This window comes from Triplophysa rosa, linkage group LG1 (genome assembly GCF_024868665.1).
Source record: "Triplophysa rosa linkage group LG1, Trosa_1v2, whole genome shotgun sequence".
Classification (NCBI taxonomy): Eukaryota; Metazoa; Chordata; class Actinopteri; order Cypriniformes; family Nemacheilidae; genus Triplophysa; species Triplophysa rosa.
Window position 1 is genome coordinate 32,366,524 of NC_079890.1, and position 20,361 is coordinate 32,386,884.

The 20,361-nt window shown below is 38.0% G+C and overlaps 1 protein-coding gene across 1 annotated transcript in view; it reads right to left on the reverse strand.

Moving 5' to 3' along the window:
* The window catches only part of trip4 (thyroid hormone receptor interactor 4), a 61,706-nt gene that overhangs the window by 12,876 nt on the left and 28,469 nt on the right, over window positions 1-20,361 (reverse strand). The window contains exon 12 of the mRNA XM_057333532.1: window positions 15,350-15,452. Coding sequence (XP_057189515.1) covers window positions 15,350-15,452 — 103 coding nt within the window. The remainder of the gene's footprint in view (window positions 1-15,349; window positions 15,453-20,361) is intronic.

Below are 20,361 nucleotides of genomic sequence, written 5' to 3' on the forward strand. Positions count from 1 at the left end.
GGACTCGGTATAAACACTCCTCAGCTCTGAGAAAACTAGTCCATAAATGGGAGGACAGAAGCGAGAGCCCTTCCCCCACCCCGAGTACACCACAAAGACTGCAAGAGCTCCCTGTGTAGGGGGTGAGGAGATCAGACTGCAGATTATCCTGCTGAGAGAGGTCTGGGCTGAGCCGAGGTGGATACAGACAGCTCTCAGAGTGTAAATACACCTCTTTCAAAGGCACAACAATGCGCTCAACAAGAGCTATGGAGATTAAAACAAGCTCGACACAAAGGCAGGGCTAGCTGTGGGAAACGCAGAAATCTAAAACAAAGAGTCATTCTAACAGTCGCGTGATTTCGCCACGATTTCTGTCTGCGCACACTCAAGAGCACTCGTACAAAATGTTTCAGATAAGATAAAGATCTGATAATTGCCATGGGGAAGTGTGTGCTTGTGTGTAACCTCAGTCATGGAGATATCCATCTGACATTAGAGTCAACTGGAAAACATCAATAGGAAATGACACCAATTATATGACCCTTTTCTAATTATGAAAAAATTGTTCATGTAAGAAGTTGTATTTCAGTTCAATATCCTGACACAAAATATGACCCAGGCTGTTGAAGTCGGACTAAAGTCTCAGAATCTAACCATTCATTTCACTATGATTTCAATCTTTGGCATGGCATTACTTAGTCAATATTAAAGACATCAAGAATATATTTTGCATACAATGTTTTTTTTACATTATGTAGGATGATTTTATGTAGAAAACAGTAAATCTCCAAAAATGACTTTAGGTTTCACAGACTGGGTGACAAATGATACAAACTGCCTGACAATTTGTCTCCACAGGCAATGACATTTACATTTATGCATTTGGCAGATGCTTTTATCCAAAGCGACTTACATTGCATTATACTATACATTTTGCTTCTAATTATGTGCAATCCCTGGGATAGAACCCATGACCTTGGCGTTGTTAGCGCCATGCTCTAACCACTGAGCTACAGGAAAGCTGCAATGACACAAATGGCCGTTAGCAAACTCCTAATTCATGAGAAATGTTTCTCTGTTTCAATACATTCGAAGCCCCCCCCAAAAAAACCCCACTGACAATAATTCACTTAAAGGCGCAGTTCTTGAATAACAGCGGCCACTAGCGTTGTATTATGGATTTGCCACGAATCGCTCAGTCCAAACACGACGGTGGCCACCACAGTACAAAAAGATGTCGTTCTCATGTTGACACAGGGAAGAGATTTTGCGGGCATTAGAAAGACTGTAGAAAGAGCTATGAGTTATGTATTACATAAAATAAAAGGTTTGTGGATTTTAAGTTTAAAAAGAAGGATAAAAGTCAGGCAGGAGCTAGGACCTGTGTTAATATTATAAAGACTTTCCAGCAGAGACGCATTAAGACCCGCGGTACTAAGGCTTTTAGCAGAGATACTCACAGATAACTATGGAGATACTTTCCAGCAGAGATCGTCTATAAATCACCCCCGAGGAGGATGCTTTGATTCGGATCAGTATGTGAGTAACATACTAACATACCAAGATATGTTGTTGTGTAATGTTAGCTGTGTGACGGAGAAGTTTTGAGCGTCATTGTTTATCTGGAACCGCCTTAATATTGTACTCGTCCAGATACTGGAGAGGGAGAGCGAGAGCGCGCTGGAGCTGAATCTGCGAGAGCGCGTTTTACCCTTTAACTCAATGATGAATAAACTTTCAGTTAATCCGCGGGTCACATGCGTTCCACACCAGAGAGCACGAACCGTACGGATCACGGATCATCCCGTGATCCGTTTCACCACGATACCGCAGCGGAGAGGAAGAGGAAAAGCGCATTGTAGAGTTGTTTGTCAATTTAGGGCTGCTGTACAAAACATGGTGGCGAATTCAATGTATGTAGGGCCGCTCTGTATGTAGATATAAACAACTTATTCTAAGGTATTAAAAACATAAAGGTTCATTAAGTAAGCTCTTTATACACCTCTGAAGAAATAGTTTTGTATACTGTATTATATTGTATTTCTGTCAATAGATCCTCCTAAAAATGCCGTATTGTTCCTTTAACTGATGACCACCTACAAATGGAAATGTGAAGCTTGTGTTGTTCTTAAAGCTAAAATAAGTTATAGTTTTTAGCTGATTAATATAAATTTGTTATATGCGAGTTATCTGAGTTTTAAAAAATGCTTAAGGCAGATAAACTTTGAGTAATGCATTCAAGTTATTTCTCAAAGTGATATTTCACAGGCATGTCAGGCAAATGAAGCAGGCGTGTCGTAAGTTCCGGTGACGAACGCTGCATTTTTAGGTTTGTTACAATAGGATACAGTCTCCTCTGACGGGAGCTTTCGTCAACGTCATTTGCTGGAAAAACAAGACTCAGGTTCACGCACAGCAGAGGGATAACGGAAGCTACGTCAACGTAAATAGCCCTCTCAATATGGATATTTCTCTTTAACAAACGCATCAATTCGCTTCAGAAGTCCTTTGTTAAGACCACAGAGCCGTATCGAGCAGTTCTTTGATCAATGGATGCACTTTTTGGAGCTTCAAAAAATGGCCCCCGATTCACTCCCATTCTACCGCTTGGAAGTAAAAGTATTACATGGTAATATAACTCTGACTACATTATTCTTCAAGAAGAAAGTCATATTCAGTTAGGATCCCCGGAGTGTGAGTAAAACATGGGGAAATTTTCTTTTGTCTGTGAAATAATCACTAAGTTTAAAGTTAAAGGACTGAAAATAACTTAGAGACAGTTCACCCAAAAATAAACATTCTGTCTTCATATTGCTCACCCTCAAGTTGTTCCAAATCTGTATTACATTTCTTTTTTCTGATGAACACAGAGAATGATATTTGGAAGAATGCTTGTGACCAAACAGTTTTTAGCCACCATTGACTACCATAGTAGGAAAAATTACAAAGGTAGTCATAAGCAGGGGAGCAACTGCACATTTTCTGAGGGGTATGCGAGATCAGTATAGGCGCCCCCTCATCGGCCACCCCAATATAGAAAACACACAACAAGTAACTAGTCATATTTTACATGATGTGAAGGTGACAATCAGATTTGCATCTATAACAGAAGCATAATGTCACGGACGTTGAGTGCAAGGACAGAGGACCCAGGTGCAGACAGCAGGTAAGGGGTTAACAAAAGGCTTTAATACAAACACAAAACATGAAACAAAAACCCACAAAGGGGTAAAACAACAAAACAGCAAGGGTAGGAACCGAAAGGGAACACAGGAACATAAACTAACTACACTAAACTAGACAAGACAATTACCACACTAGACATGACTAAAATAACTAAACTAGACTTACATTGTGATACAGGACAAGGCACAAGACCAGTATAACAACACAGATGATCCAGCACAAGACAGAGGACACAAGGGCATTAAGTAGGGGAACAAATCAAGAGGGAACAGGTGAAGGGCATGAAACAATAAACGAGCAATAACGAGGAGATGAGAGGGCGGGAACAGAGACCGGAGAGGGTGTATGGAAGGCCATAAGGGCCAAAATTACCCCTCTCCACATGAAACATGGGGTTCTGTCATGATCCTGCCACTAGACCACGAGAAACATGACATGATGTAGCAGAAACATGACATACCTGTATAAAGGTTTCCTTTTACATAAACACTTTTCCAACTGCTTCACAGTCTAACAGATACACAATTCTGAAAAGATAAATAACAATCTGAAAACTAATGAAACAAAGGAGCAAAAAGTAGTAAAAATACCTAAAGTTTATGTTCAGACATACACAATAAATTAGGGCTGAAACTAACGATTATTTTGATAATTGAATAATCGGACGATTGTTTTTTTTATTAATCGGATAACAGGCTAAACACTTTTCAATTTGACATTTTGCTTATAATAACTAAATATAACCCCAAATTAGGCTATTTATTGTATTCTTTGAAAAGTCAATTTCACTTATGTAGTCTAGAATTTGACCTTTAACAAAAAAGCTTGTCCAGTTTTAAACAATAAAACGTCTTTAAATATCCCAAATATAAGTAACAATTGAGTTGTAGCCCATTAGAGATGTGCTGGTGAGGAAATTATGATCTTCAAAGTTATACATTTAGATTATTCCCTTTCCATCAACAAAAAGTATTATTAACATTATTTATTATTATCAGAATAAGACGAATAAGACGTATCACATGATATACTTGCGTTGTATAACACAAATAAACAAAAAGTCTTTGTTTTTCCCACTTAGGCCTACTTTAAAACGAATGCTTAGTTTGTGGTTCATTGATATTTAATAAAAACACGACAATAAAACAGCCTATGTTAAACATACCTTTACTGCGCATTTATAATTCAACTATTATTGAAAAACGAAATAAGATAGATAACAGACATTATAACGCAAATAAATAAAAAAATTTTTGGATTTTCCCCTTGCTTTAAAACATTTTTAGTTTGTGGTTCACATTTTATGAAAACACATCATTAAAGTAAAACAAAGACAAACTCACTTACATTGAAAACAAATAATTTTTTATTAACAAACGTTCTTCTGCGGTCTTGTCTCTGTCATCCAGTCAATCATTACGCTGTTTCACTATCCACACGCAATCTCTCCGGTGCTCTGTGCTCGCGTTATATGAAAAACACGGGCCTGACGTTCAAACTGCACAGCTCGCGTCGTCATATGGGGAAAACGCATCCAACGTTTAATGAAGAACCCGATAACTAGCTTATATGTGTGATAGTGGGAGACTTAACAGCTTTAACAACCGTCTCAGACTCTCCCGAATGTAATTATAAAGCTCCTTCACAAACATAGATTTATTTTATAAATCACAAAGAGTGATTGGTTGACATAATAACTTGATTAAATAAAATATATATTTATTGAACTTGTTTAAAATGCTAGACAAAAGTGAAACTAAAACGTTTTAGATAATGACATTTCGTTATATTATTTTATTATTTATAACGTTTTATTAAAAAAAACTTTAAATAATATTTTGGCACAATGGCACCCCCCTTGTGCGGTGCCCCTATGCACCGCATATACTGCATACCCCATTTTTGCGCCACTGGTCATAAGTGCAACTGTTTGCTTTTCTACATTCCTCAAAATATCTTCTTTTGTGTTCAACAGAACAAATACATTTATAAAGCAATGTTCCCACTATGGTAATCAATGGTGGCCAAGAACTATAAGACTCAAACTGTAAGAGTATTACTATAAACACTTTGTTTTTACAAATAATACAAAATAATTTTCAGTTTTTATCAACTGGATGCCACAAATTGCTGTCAAACAGATTAAAATAAATAAACAAAATTCAATGATATAACATTTTTGGGTCATGTGTCCAGCCGTACAGATGAATATACTGTACATGAATAGGTGGATCTGTTGATATCCAAGCACAAGCTAAGTAAAAGACACCGCAGAAAGAAACAAGCAGAGTGGAATGGGAATGTGTTTGAAGCCAGCAAAAATCTGTCACCCTGTGTAAATACTTCCAGGGCAACAATTGCCGGGTTGATTTCCGGAAGCAGTTTGTTTCCCTGGCTCACTTTGCTCTTGGTCTTACAGGCTCTAATGCGTTTAAAGCAGGAAATCCAGTTTAAATGTGAACAGTTGACGCAGAGCAGCAGCAGCCCTCCTCTCCAGAGAAAGGAGCGGGTTCCAAATATAAACCAAACGGCTCTCTAATTACTGCAGTCACGATCTGGGGCGGCATCCTCACTTCAAAAACTGTTTGATTGCTTAACAAGGACATCTTTTCAGTCTCCTCCGTCGTGCTTCAATTATGAGTCTGATTCAAATGGAAAACCACGTCCAGTCACTTTCAACTACTGGAGAGAATCTAGCCGACAGTTGAAAAAGATATCTGTTTGACAGTGAAAGCCCAATTAGAGAACGGGAACGCCTGCAATATCGTTTGTCTTGTTTGCCAATGCCTTTTGGGGGAATTCCAGCCGGATTCTCAGGGCACACAAAGGCACACATTCCTCATAGAGATCAAATTGTGAACACCGATAAATATAAATTGCATATCACTGTATTACTAAATATAAAGAACTGCAATGTTGCAAATGTGACCCATATAAGATTCGTGAACTGTGAAAAGTTAAAGGGATAGTTAACCCAAAAATAAAAATTCTGTCATCATATACTCACCTTCGAGTTAAAATTCACTTTAAAAAAAAAACTATTTATATAACGCTTTTTACCATTTTCATTGTTTACAAAGCAGCTGTACATAAGACATATTGACTATAAGCAAAACAATTAAAGTTATACCTGTACAAACAAGAAAAAGGTGAGCGCTTTTTTAAACGCCGGCGTCTTTTTCTGCAGCTCAGAGCGTCTTTTGAGGTTGAAAAAAGTTAAACTTTTCTGGAAAAAAAACACCCTACATCAAACTCCTTTTTCACAGCTAACCAATGACAAAGACCTGTCATTTCCATAACAACATGTGAGGAACGTGATTGGTCGAGAAGGCTCAAGCTCGAAAAAATAAAATGGCAGCCGAAACGCCAGTTGGAGGATAGTTTTGTATAAATGTAAGTTTAATTTTCACTTTCAACAACTTCTGATTGCATTCCTATCGAGAAATTAGTATTGTAGTTTTTAAATATGTGATTAGTTATTGCAAAGACGCTCTCTGTTTATAATTCAAATAGACTTCCGTTACGCTGCCTATGTTTCTCTGGGCTGCTATTTGTAACCAAACGTTTTTTTTTTTTTACTAAAAAAGCGCTTATGTCAACTTTTTCTTTGTCAAAAAAAGTTCTAACACTAACACTACGTGATGACGTCACAAATATGCTAATCAGTTCGGAACTCACAGAATTTTTTTATGGGAAACACTGCTACTATGGTAGTCAATGGTGGCCAAGAACTGTTTGGTTACAACCATTTGTCCAAATATCTTTCTCTGTGTCCAACCAAACAAAGAAATGTATACAGGTTTGGAACAACTAGAGAGTGAGTAATTCATGACAAAATTTTCATTTTTGGGTGATCCCTTTAAGACAAAAACTCACAAAAAGATTTGTGAAAAGCACTTTTCATTACATCACATCACGCACAGGTTGTTTTAGATTAAGCTAAATAAATAAGTTCACACTTACGAACTCCTCGTGCATGCTCGTGCTTGTTGCCTTGAATCAGAAACTATCAAAAAACAATGATTTCCAGCTGCTTTCTTGCTGCACGTCAATGGGAACATACCTTCAAGGTGTAACAAACAGAGAGAGCAGACGTGTTTCTCTGAGTCTCTAGTGAAAGACGGTCCCTCAGGAAGCGTTGAGTCAAGCAGGCGTGGAGCTCAGCGCAAGCAAAAGAGCCGACTGCTCAGAGATAAGTGCACATTATCGCTGGTAATAGAAAGAAAATTGTTGTGTAATAAAAGACGTTAAGTTAAGGAGAAGTTAGAGAGCTCTGAAAACAAATGCAGGGGATGTGCTCTGGGTCAAAACCTCAGTTAGTAAAAGTCATGAAAATTGAGATTACTAACATTGAGATCATTAACCAGGTCAACTATTCCTCGGATGATCCACAACAAGACTAAAGCTCCCACCAAACACAGCATCAACAATGGAGGAAAAACTCTGAAAAAGGAGAAATAATACAAAATAAAGCAGTCACGTTTAATTTATTAATGGAAATGGTTAGACTGTGGCCTGGGTGTCGATATTCAACACGACATAAATCCACACGGTCTACTAATCCATAATACGCTTGTCCATTTTATAGAACTGTTGTTGTCTGCAGGTCACGTGACAGGCGGATCTTAAACTGCTCGCTGAGTGCACTTGCAGCAGTAGCCAGGGCACCTCCACTGCATATGGTGGGGAAGTGTTAATGCAATATTCATGGCGTGAAGAGTGCAGCACAACACGGCTTTAAGGACTCTCTGCAGCTCCTTTCACACTCGACAGAAGCGAAACGTAGCATGAAGAAAAGCCATATGCAATGGACTGCCATTTCACAGGAACATCAGAGCGCTTTACCACAGCTGTGACCGCTAACATTAAATGTAACCGTTTGACACTGAACTCAATGTGCATTCAACAAATATGCTGAAGACAATAAACCAAACTAACATCAACATGATACACATGTATAAGTGACATTAAACATTCATGGCAATTCAGTTTGAAACAACCACATAAATCTGATTAGTTGGACAGCTACAACCATGCTTATTCACTGAATATCAAGCTGCATATACATATAGTAGTTTATTAAATTCAACTTGTAGAATGTCAATTATTTATTAAAAGAAGTCCCTGCCTTTGTTTCAAGGCTAGGGTAGATTCAGAGAAGCTATCAATAGCAAGCTTGCTTTGAAAGCATAAAAAGATCCCGCCCTCCCTTCCAGGCTCTCCAAAGCCACGCCTCCTGTCAATTAGTCGCATTCATTGGTGGGACAACATAATAGTACAAAGGACATGACAACACAATAATAATTAAAGACAACATAGACTTTCAGAGACTAGAGATAGCAAGCTAGCTTTGAGAGTAAGATCCCACTCTCCAAAGCCACGTGTCCTCCAAATGCAATGAATGGAGGAACATATTATGGTTCTGCACCTTAGAAGATATAAAAATATATTTAGACCACTTTACGTAGTGGTTGCTATCAGGATGTGAAAACAGCATAACGAACTTTTGCCTTTAATTTAAAATGTAAATGTATTCATTGTTATTATTACAGCTTATAGCCGTTTTATACAGTTTGGAATAGAGTGGTGCAGACAAAATTTTTAGGCCAACCCGGAGGTTAGTTCCGCACTGGTTCCCTCAACCGAAAGCCTATGGATTTTGGAAGGTAGCAAGAAATAAGCTCTGTGTTTATGATCTTTACACGTTTTGTCTATCAAGATAATATGGTAACACTTTAGTATAGGGACCAATTCTCACTATTAACAAGTTGCTTATTAGAATGCATATTATTAGAAAATTGGTTTATTAGAAATTATAAAGCACATATTCTGCATGACCATATTCTACATCCCAAATCCTACCCAATACCTAAACCTAACAACTAATATACTAACTATTAATAAGCACCAAATTAGGAGTTTATTGAGGCAAGAGTCGTAGTTAATGGTTTGTTAATAGCGAAAATTGGACCTTAAAATAAAGTGTGACCTTTAATATTTAGTAATCAACACAATAATTGCTATTTTTGAAGCCCATACAATCGCCAGAAGTATAAAGCTAACACGATGCTATAAACCGACTATACTACAGTCGCTCGATATCAACGTCACCACCACCAAGCCTCCGCTAACTTCTTGAAACTTTATTAAAAACATGTTCCCTGGTAAGTAATTACTCCGTGAATGAATCTCCATCCACGTTTTTAGAGCTTTGTGTCCATGTTGCATTATTTTTATTGCAGTATTTTTTTTATGCGTGATGACGTTTAATCTTCCCGCCCCAAAGGATATAGTCACTTTTAGCAACTTGTTAGCAACCGCTGTTTTCGCAGTAGATGAGGCTTTAAAAACCACAAGCAGGTTATAACTGGTGTGTTTTATGTCACAGAATAAAAAGTAAAAATATTAAGAGGTTTTGTTAACCACAGACCTTATTTTAGGCATTTAACCAAAAACCCATTCAAAAAACTCATTGACTTTGGGGCGATGGAATCGGAACCGATTCCGGGTTTTGCATACAAAAATACTCTCACTCTATACAGTAAACGCAACAAACCGAATGCAACGATTGGACGAACATTTTATGGCCCTGATATTTCCACAGAAATTTTTTCAATATGTAGAACACTTGAAATATTGCAATCAGGATGTGAAGAGACGTTCATCCAGTATAGGCATAACATGTTATGAAATATGAATATAAATTGCTTATGAAAAACATTGCCTTGAGCTTTAAGGCAACTACCCAGTAAAACATCAGTAATGAGAAAGAAAAAAGCAATTTAAACAATTACCTTTTTCATAAAGGTACCTTAAATCTAATTTACAATCTCCTTTTACTCTGTTTGCCAAATAATAATTAACCTACAAAGAGCTTTCCAACAGTTGTAAAAAATTACCCCCGCCAAACTGCAGAAACCTCATCACCTTTCACATCACATTTTCTTTCAGTCTGAACAAGAGCTTATGCAACGATTGCTTAAAGTTTCAAGGTGCAAATCTGCAACAACTGTAACCAGAGATCAGCATCTCCGCTCTCATCCAGACTCATCTCCACCCGCCTCATTCGCCATCTTCCAAGCATTAATTTTTCAGGAGCTTAAATGGCCATCTTGGCAGACGCTGAGGGCACAGAGTCAAGAGTTCCTGCTTCCAGTAACAAAGTAGATGATGTATTTGTCGACAGATGAGACAGTAAAAACACGCTCGACAACGCCAGACAGAGACCTCGTAATCTTTGCCATCGTACGGTTCGGGACTCGATACTCTGTCGCTAATGCTATTGCAGTTGGCTGTTGTGTATATTTGGATTAAATGAAGATAAAGGAGATAGCTCTCACACTACTATCATTATTCATATGTGCTGCAGTGGGAAAATTAAACCTCAGACAGCATGAGAAACATGAGAGCAGCTGGCAGCCCACACATACACTCGCTCTCCGTCGTTTGTCTCAGAGAAGCCGAGCTTTCGGAGCGCAGCAGTCATTACTGATAACTAATGGAGGGCAGCACCATGCCAGACCATCACAGACAAAACACTTAAAACCGCAGAGGTGCTGCTTTACTGTGTGTGTGGAGGGAACACAATAAAATATATTTTTTATATTCAAATAACTTGTATAATGTGCAGAGCTGTTTGAAGCAAGCTTTGCAGGCAAGTTCACCCAAAAATAAAAATTCTGTTATCATTTATTCACTCTTATGTCGTTCAAAACCTGTACACATGGCACACAAAAGAAGATATTTTGAGAAATGCGCCAGTGGTTTGGCTACCAATGCTCCTCAAAAATCTTTTGTGTTCTGCCGAAGAAACTCACATGTTTAAAACAACATGAGGATGAATAAATGATGACAGAACTTTAATTTCTGGGTGAACCCTCTCTTTAAAATTGATCCTGATAAACATATTAAACCTAACTTCTCATCCCATTAACCTTTCTCTGACAGGCTAATTATTCCAGTACATATCCAATACATGAGGCATAAACCTCAAATGAATTCAGCTAAGTAAACCTGAGCCGGGTCACGCTGCGCTATTTGCATTTTATGCCAGGCTGGCCGGGGCCCTGCTTAAAATGAGGAGATAAGTCATGGTCTATTCCCATTCACAGTCAAATGCCAACCGCATTCTTGGATCGTCGCTTGACTACACAGGACCTTCAACTGTTTATTCACTTGGTCTGTAAAACTGCCCGTCTCCATTCCCCGCTCTCTCTTTATGTACACATACCTTTTGTTTATGCAGCACTCTGTTAAAATGCTAGCAAGTGGCATGAACACGCCTTTGTTGATTTGGATAAAATAATCTGTTAAATAACTACTTATACATGAAGCCTATTCTAACACATTAAGCCCCGATTCACATTTCGTGTGTAAAACCGTGCGTAAAAGACCGTGCGTCCGCGCCTTTTCTCTAGTCAAATGACCCGCGGTGCGCACGCCATGGAAAAGACGCGAAATGTGAATCGCCCCTTAGGCATTTTACAATTATTTTTGGTAATCTAGGACAATTATGATTTTCCAGGCCAAATTTGTTCACCTATTCTTATGCATGACTGTCACCGCCTTGAGTTAAAAAAAAACCCAGAAAGCACTCCCCTAAACACTGTGGTCCTGTTGTTCAATGCACGCTTCCCCTTTAAATTGAGTGAAGCATCCAGCTCCCAGCTGCCCATTAACCGTGTGACAGATCTGTAATAAACACAGTCCGTCACCTCTAAAGCCTGCTGCACATTTCCCGGGTAATATGCGACCGTCCCTCCCCCAGCCTAAGACTCAATAGACCTGAAACCTGATTTCTGCCGAGCATCCCAGCAGTTGCTGAAGCAAGAAATTCCACCGCACTCAGATAGCCCTGGAAAATACATGAATATGAAAAGAGGCCATGAATAAATCAAAACCTTCTTTTTATACTGTCCCTATAAATGAGACAGGAGTGTAGAAACAAGGGCACTGCCAGGAGAAAGAGAAAGTGATGAAAGAAGTGCTCATAAGCTCATGTCCTTAGGTTACTGAAGCCCCTCAGTACGCTAACTGGTGGGTGGTGAGATAACTAGCGGGTGATAGTCGTGCCTACGTAGATTTCAGTGCTGATCGAGTGGGAAAATCTGCACGATTCTGTAGAATGGATTTAAATCTAGGATTCAGGATTTGACTCTACTACACTATTACGACCATCAGATTAGCCAATATAATATAAAGCAAGGTACGCAATCTTTCCAGAAATATTTACTGTTTTCTTGTCATTTTATGAAACAGCTTCTTGAGGTCTCATGCTTTTTAAATAATATTAAAGGAGTTCCCATCTATTCCGTGTTCTTATTGGCTGCTTCGCATCCATTTCAAAAACATAGTTTTAGTTTTGTCATGAAAAAAAACACGTTTGTTTGCAAAATTACATTTTTGTCTTCTAAACTAATTTCAGACGTTTAAGCATACACTCTCAGATCAAAAGTTTTTAAAAATAATGAGAAACGGCATTCAAGTGTCCCAAAACTATTGACCGGTAGTGTATGCGTGTGTTCATGTGTTTTGGAGGAGGCGTGGCTTTGGAGAGCACTCTGAGGTCTTATATTGCTATCCAATCTGAAATTGCCTATGGTACCTTTAATAATTTGTTTTTATGTCTTTATGACAATACATGCCATCTTGTACAAAACTGTATATTTCACATTGTTTCTGAGTTGAAATAATCAGTATGTATTCTGGACAGAGTAAACGTAAAAACAAGTGTGAATGATCACTTTACTGGCAAATAGTCTCTCTTTCTACCTAAATGGAAAGATCTTAGAAAGAAAAACCTTCAAAGAGGACCAGACTTGATGCAGTAAGTCAACGATATAACCACACAAGACTTCCTCAAATAGACTCGAGTAACCAGCAAAAACCAAATGTATAAAAAAAAAGAAAAAATTTTTTATTTACCAAAAACTGTTGGGTAATTTTTTTTACCAAAAACTGTTGGGTAATCCAACAGTTTTTGGTATCCTTTCAGAAAAAAATAGATCTAATTGAAGTCACTTCTCTAGGCGCTAAAAGTTTCAAATGCATTCAGCGTGCTTGTTTGAACATTGAAGGCATATTGATTCAGATAAAGAAGGGAGAAACAACCTTTAGCCCTTTAAAAGGCTGACATGTAACAGAATCACTGATGTGAACCTGCAATATTCACACATGGCTGAAGCCACTCATCAGGAAATGTCTGATAGTTCCCACAGTCAGCTGCGAGAATGACCTTCAGTCGGCAGATTAGATGACAGGATAGAAGATTCAAGCGCTTTATAAGCAGAAACTCACACGGCTTTCAATTCAATCATATTAAACAATATATGAGGATTCTGTTGTAATGAAACATCAGAATCAAAATGTCTAATGTCAGCTATTTAACCGACCAAAGCGGAGATGGATGGTTTGCTGCTACACAAGTCCGTTTTCTGTAAAAGCATGGACATCGTAAGCATTTTTTGTGACTGCTAATCCATACGTCTCCGCTCGAGAAGCAAAAAAACAAGGGGAAGGTTGTTTGGGCTTTACGTATAAGATGACGATGATGCCACCTTGACCCTTATGTTGAACGAAGCAGGGAAAAGCAATGAAGAGTTAAAGGGCAGGACACCTCTGTGGTTACCGCTGATTCTTAACTCCCCCACCAGTTTATCAAGCCCCCGTCTCCTCCCCCACTCACCCCGCGAGGAGTTCACAGAGGTCGTTTCTCCTGAGATCTCCGGGAGCTTAGGAGAGAATGAAAATGAATGAGAAACGCTCGCTAGACGCAAGGTCAAAAAGGATATCAAATTCTCCATTACGATATGAAAAGCTGCTGGAGAATGGAGCAGGCTCTGAATGTCAGAGGCAGCCATCGCTTTTGAGGGCCTGGCTTTGTGGTTCTTTTATGTGAAAACAAAAGGACCTGAACGGCGAGCAGGCAGCGCACTTGTAAGTGCAATCAACCATGCTTGTCAAGAATGGTTTCCACCCAAGAACGCTCACATTACTATGCTTGAAGTTTTGAATTGACAGATCATTTTTATCTGAGAGGTTAAGCAGGTTACATTTACATTCTTGCAGTTGGTAGACGCTTTTATTCAAACACTATCTGAAATATCAAAGACGGATTCTGAAATGCAAACTGAAATGCTTTCATGTCTGTAGGGTCAAATAAAGTTTTGAAGAATGACTAGATAAAGAGAATCAAACAACCTCTGCCAAGGATTGGTTACATCAAGAGCCAAAAATCTGGATCTATCTGGACACCCCACTACTTAAAGGGATAGTTCACCCAAAAATGAAAGTTCTGTCATGAGTTACTCTCTCTCTAGTTTCAAACCTGTATAAATTTCTTTGTTTGGTTGAACACAGAGAAAGATATTTGGACAAATGCTTGTGACCAAACAGTTCTTGACTGTCCATTGACTACCAAAGTAGGAAAAATGACAATGGTAGTCATAAGTGACCCAGAACTGTTTGCTTTTCTACGTTCCTCATATATCTTCTTTTGTGTTCAATACATTTATAAAGCAATTTTCCTACTATGGTGGCCAAGAACTGTTTGGTTACAAGCATTATCTTTCTCTGTGTTGTTCATAAGAACAAAGAAATTTACACAGATTTGGAACAAATCGAAGGTGAATAAATGAAGACAGAAATTTTATTTTTGGCCGAACTGTACCTTTAATTATTCTCATGTCATTCCAAACCTATATGACTTTCTTTCTTGTGCAGAACCCAAAAGAAGATATTTTGAAGAATGTTGGTAACCAAACAATATTGGACTTCCATTATATGGACACAAAAACACAGAGACATTTCTCAAAATATCTTCTTTTGTGTTCCACAGTAGAAAGAGTAATACCCTGGTTTTGAATGACATCTGGGTGAGTAAATGACCAGGACATTTTTATTTTTGGGGGTAAACTATTCCTTTAAGGTCTTGACCCTGTGTCCCTGATTATAACCAAAAACCAAGCAAGCTAAATCCTGCTAGAGAAACAAACACACAAAGCATTAAAAGCTAAACCCATCAATATTCTGTGACTGACTGTAATAAATACGACTGCAGAACGAGAATACAATCTTACATTATCAGACAGATCTCCCAGCTCTGTTCCCTTACATGAGTGTGCATGTGTTTAAACGTGAATATGAGAGCGCAGCCGGAGCATGAAGAGGCGGCAGCACTTACAAATCTTGTGTTTCCCTTTCATGGGAAATTTCAACACCAACTCCTGGGGGCTGGAGCAAATGAAGACGAATGGAGAAGTCGACTCCTCGCAGATCTGGGGACACTGAAAAGAGAGAGAGGAAACAATGAGATGTGCTCGGTTAGCGCGCACAGAGAGCGCGGCGGCTCTGAAAGGCTTCTCGTCCCCGGTAATTGATAGGCTGCACACAGGAGAAGCGAAATTGACTGGCACTTTCATAAGAAAAGTGACATCTATTTAATCTGTCGGGAGAAGGCGCGGGTCAACTTATTTCCTCTGCCATCAGAGACCGCTATGATTGTATCAGGACATTCAGGAAACACAGGCTTTTCACAACACTATTACCTCCCCCCAAACCCCACCCCCACACTGAAACCAGCAGAGGTTGACACAATCTGGGCTTTTAAGAGCTCAGCAGATATGAGATCCCTCTGCATACTTGAGTTGTTTTACAGGAGATGTGAACAAACTTACTGCTGGATACTTGTGATGCACCCACATATCTGATTGAAATACTATGGGGAAAATGTTACTGTACAATCTAGCTGTTCGTCTTTGGCTTTTTAAACCCAATACCACAACTGGAAAAGGTTAAATGGTTGAAATGCACTGATATCTATGAGGGAATATATTTAGATACTGTAAGTTTATAAGTTAACATTTTTAAACCACCTTTTAAATAGCCTTGTGGTGTACCAAATGAAAGTTTAAAAAGCAGAAATGAACAGATGCTACATTAGCGTAACATAAACAAATGTTATGTGGCCCAAACCTCCGGTAGACCTCCACACAAAGAATCAATAACTGTTGAGTAGTCTTCATTTAATTTAATACATTTAGGCCCGGTTTCACAGACACAGTTAAGCTTCAGCCAGGACTAAGCCACAGTTGAATTAAGATATTTATGTCGCTTTTATAAACATACCTGAGAAGAATACATTACCGGTGTGCATCTTGAGACAAAACAATGGCACTTGTCTGTAGTATGTTTAAAATGTAGTATATAAAAATAGAAAATGTTATGTGCTGGTTTTGAAAAATCCAAACATGATATTTGTTCTACTAACACAATACAACAAGACAAAAGTGTTGACTAACACAGCAATAAAACCTTACTATCGTTTAAAAGCTGTAATATTGAGTTAATACATCCAAAAAACAAACCAACATTCTTACCTAGGGTTGCCATGTCTAAGGTTTTCCCTCGAAATTTGACTATTTATAATCTAAACTGTTGCTTGGGTTAAAGGTAGATGGATTTTGTTCAACGGCTGTCACTCTTAAGGTAAGATGAAGTTATTTATGAAAAACAATGTATTTATAATTACTACTATACTATGCTTTCTAAAAAGAAATGGTGTTTAATGCATAACTGTGACTGTGAAATACATATTTTAGATATGGAAGTGATATATTTTTTAGTTTTGGTATTCAGGATACGGCAAAGATAAGATAATAACAAGATGCACCACTGCCATTACAATGAATAGACAGGAATGCAACACTCAATATGGCCGCTCTAGCGAAGAAAGCCCTGCCTTCGAGTAGAACGATCCAATTGTCAGTCGATAAAGACTGATGATTCTCTGGGGCGGGGCTTATGTGAGGCGCTTGCCAGCCTGTTCGCATGTGCAGTTGCTTAAGCGACCTCAAAAAAGGTGATGTTTAACACAATTTAAGCTTAGCAAACCAATTTAAGATTAGCAAACCGAAGTTATGGTACAGACCATATCAGGTTTAATCCTTGATCGGAAATTTGCTACTTGCTAAAATTTGTGATTTTTGCCAGCGATTTCAGAAACATCTGCCTTCCACCATTCAAAGAGATAGGACTGTTGCCTTGCTATGATGTAAATAACTTCCAAGAGGCGTTGCAAACATGGCCGCCAACTTCAGTAAACAGACTTCGGACTTTGGCTAGGGTCACTGGGCTAATTTTGATAGAACATTGGGGTAGTTTTGGTCTGAAGATCTGGCAACCCTGTTCTTATGTGTAAAACATTATCACATTTCTCACCGCTTTTTACAACCAGAGGTTGTGCAATGTTGATGTCAACAACTCATTGATTTTTACGAGACTAAAATGTGCAACTAATATGTGGACCATTCCAAACGGTGGAGGTGTTGACGTGTTTGGTGCCGTTGAATGTGGCATATTAAAAACTGCAATATTACAATGAGCAAATGTTACTTATATCTATATTATTAATATCTACAGAGTGCTAAACCGCAGGTCAATGCTAAGACATGTTATTTCAACAGCTTAAACGTAATATTGTCCCAGTGGGTAAGAAATTGAAATGCCACCTTGCATAACAAACAATTTAAAAAGTAGACTAAACAAACAGAAAGCCACTATACAAAAGCTATAATAAAACCATAAACACACAATTTTGACCTATTGTAAGAGGAAAATAAAGTGTAGAGAGCATAGATTAAGCGTGTAGGTTGAGATCTATTTAAAAAGGCGCGTGATGGGCTGGGGGAGGATTACCGAACAAAAGACTAACACAACACAGAGATAGAGCTATTCTTTAAAGGAAAACTTCTCCCCAAAATGACAATCCTGTCATTATTTACTCACCCTCATGTCGGTCTAAACATGTACGCTGTTATTTCTTTTGCACCGAATACAAAAGCAGGAACATCATTTTCTTTTATTTCATATAACAAGAGTTTATTGTCACCACTCATGACAAGAGAGACAAAACAGTTCTAAAGTTAACAGCTCACTGGAGGGAAAGATGACTTGCATTCAGTCTTACACAATCTATCATGTGGCTTTAGCTTACTTGGAAAAATAAACTCAAGGCATGTCCTTTTGTGTTGAAATGAAAAAACAGCATACAGGTGAGTACATCGTTTTAGGTTAAATATTCTTTAAATAGCTCTTTACACGCTCAGACTCAGTCTTTTTATTTATAAGCCATCATTCATAGCGTCTGTTTATCTCAAAGTAAACATTTAACATGTATTTAATTTAACAAAGGATCTTATGTAAAATGCAAGCCAAAGGTTTTAACAAAGTGAAGGCGCACTGACACAAGGGGAGATACGTTCAGCTAATGTTCAGAATCTAATAACCCTGATCAAAGAATAGACTGAAAAACATCTCCCATTTATCCTTCAATGACTAATTCTGATTTAATGCTGGAGAACAGCACTGGCCCGTCCTCTCCTCCCCCCGCCAGATACTTTCAATACCCGGCTAATTGAAAAGGCATGTCACATCCGCGTCCTTCCTACATAAAAGCTTACACTAAAGCCTTCAGTTGTGTCGCTTAGATAAGATACAATCTGTAAATCAATCATTAAAGGAATATTAAGGGTTAAACACACAACTTAAGCTCTATTGACACTATCTTTGTCCTGCAGTGGTTTATTACAGAAAATCATGACAATTGAAATAAGAGAAAACATGTTATTAAGAGATCAGCATAATTCATAGCGATTTTATCACACCAGTCTGATGCTAACACAGGAGAGATTTAAAGTTGTAATCTGTAACTTTTTTTGATTAAAAAAAAACAACCTGTGTTAAATTCAATTCAGATTTATTTATATAGTGCTTTTCAAACCTGATCTCACGGGAATTCATAACTATTTTACGAGGTGGCTGATTTGTATAAATTTGTATGATATGAATTGTGCAAAAATGTCAGATTACTAGAAAAAACGCAATACTGAAGCCTCTCCCCTAACCCTCACATCACCAAAACGTACAAATAACATCATGAATTCATACGAATTAACCACCTCATAAAATAGTTATGAATTTCCATGAAATTATGTTGCGCTTTTCAAAATACAGGAGCTTCACGATGCCATAAAAGAACCTTTTTTGTCTAAAATACACACAGCAACATTACACACTGCATGAAATGTAATTTTAAGGACATTGTAATAGTTACTCTTTAAAAAAGGTTCTTTTAGCCGATCCTTTGACTGAATGGTTCTTTGTGGAACCAAAAATGTTTTTTCTATGGCAATGCTGTGAAGAACCTTTTAAAGGGGTCATATTACACGGCTAAAACGAATATTATGTTTGTTTTAGATGTAATGCAATGTGTATACACGACTTAAGGTTCAAGAACGCTGTATTTTCCAAATACCGTGCATGTTTGTATCTCCTCTTTGCCCCGCCTCTCTGAAACGCGTGGATTTTTTACAAAGCTCATCGCTCTGAAAAGCGAGGTGTGCTATGATTGGCCAGTTAACCAGTGCGTAGTGATTGGTCGAATACTGCAAGCATGTGACGAAAATGTAACGACTCTTACCATATTTGGAACATCAGGTTCCAAAGCAATTGTACTGACAGGTACGCCCACCTTACTTGCGTATACATTTGGGCGGTCTTAGTCAAATCATACCACGAACTGACGTAGATTTGTGGGGGTGTGGTTACACGAGGCATTTCAGGCAGGTCTGGGTGAGCATTCGCTTTTAGAAAGAATGCATCTTTTGTTCCGACACTTTCATTTTTGCAATTTTGCAATTCTAATACATGCATGGCCAACTTATAACACACCAAAGACACAGAAAAACCATATGCCATATGACCCCTTTAAGAACATTTATTTTTAATAGTGTACTGCATTGTATCAAAGCTTTACAGCAAATACATGGAAGCAAAGTATGTGCAAAAAAATGTAAGAGGTGTAAGAAATGAAGAGTTTATTTGCAAAAACTCTAAAATTCTAAAATCCTGTTTTGCATTATGTCATCATGTTTTTATAGTGTTTTAGTGTGTTAGATAGCTGTATTTTTTTTAGATATTGTTACTTAATCAAAACAACCGCAGTTTGATTGATATTCCTTAAAATGCACAATAAAAAAAACATGATTTTTTATCTGTTTTTGCAAATAAACTCAAATATATATCATACTGTATATGGCTTTTTTTAACTCTCAAAACTGTCTCCCTACCTTACCCCGATTCATAATGTTAAGTTTCAACCTATGTAAATATAACTGCACAAATAAACTCACAATT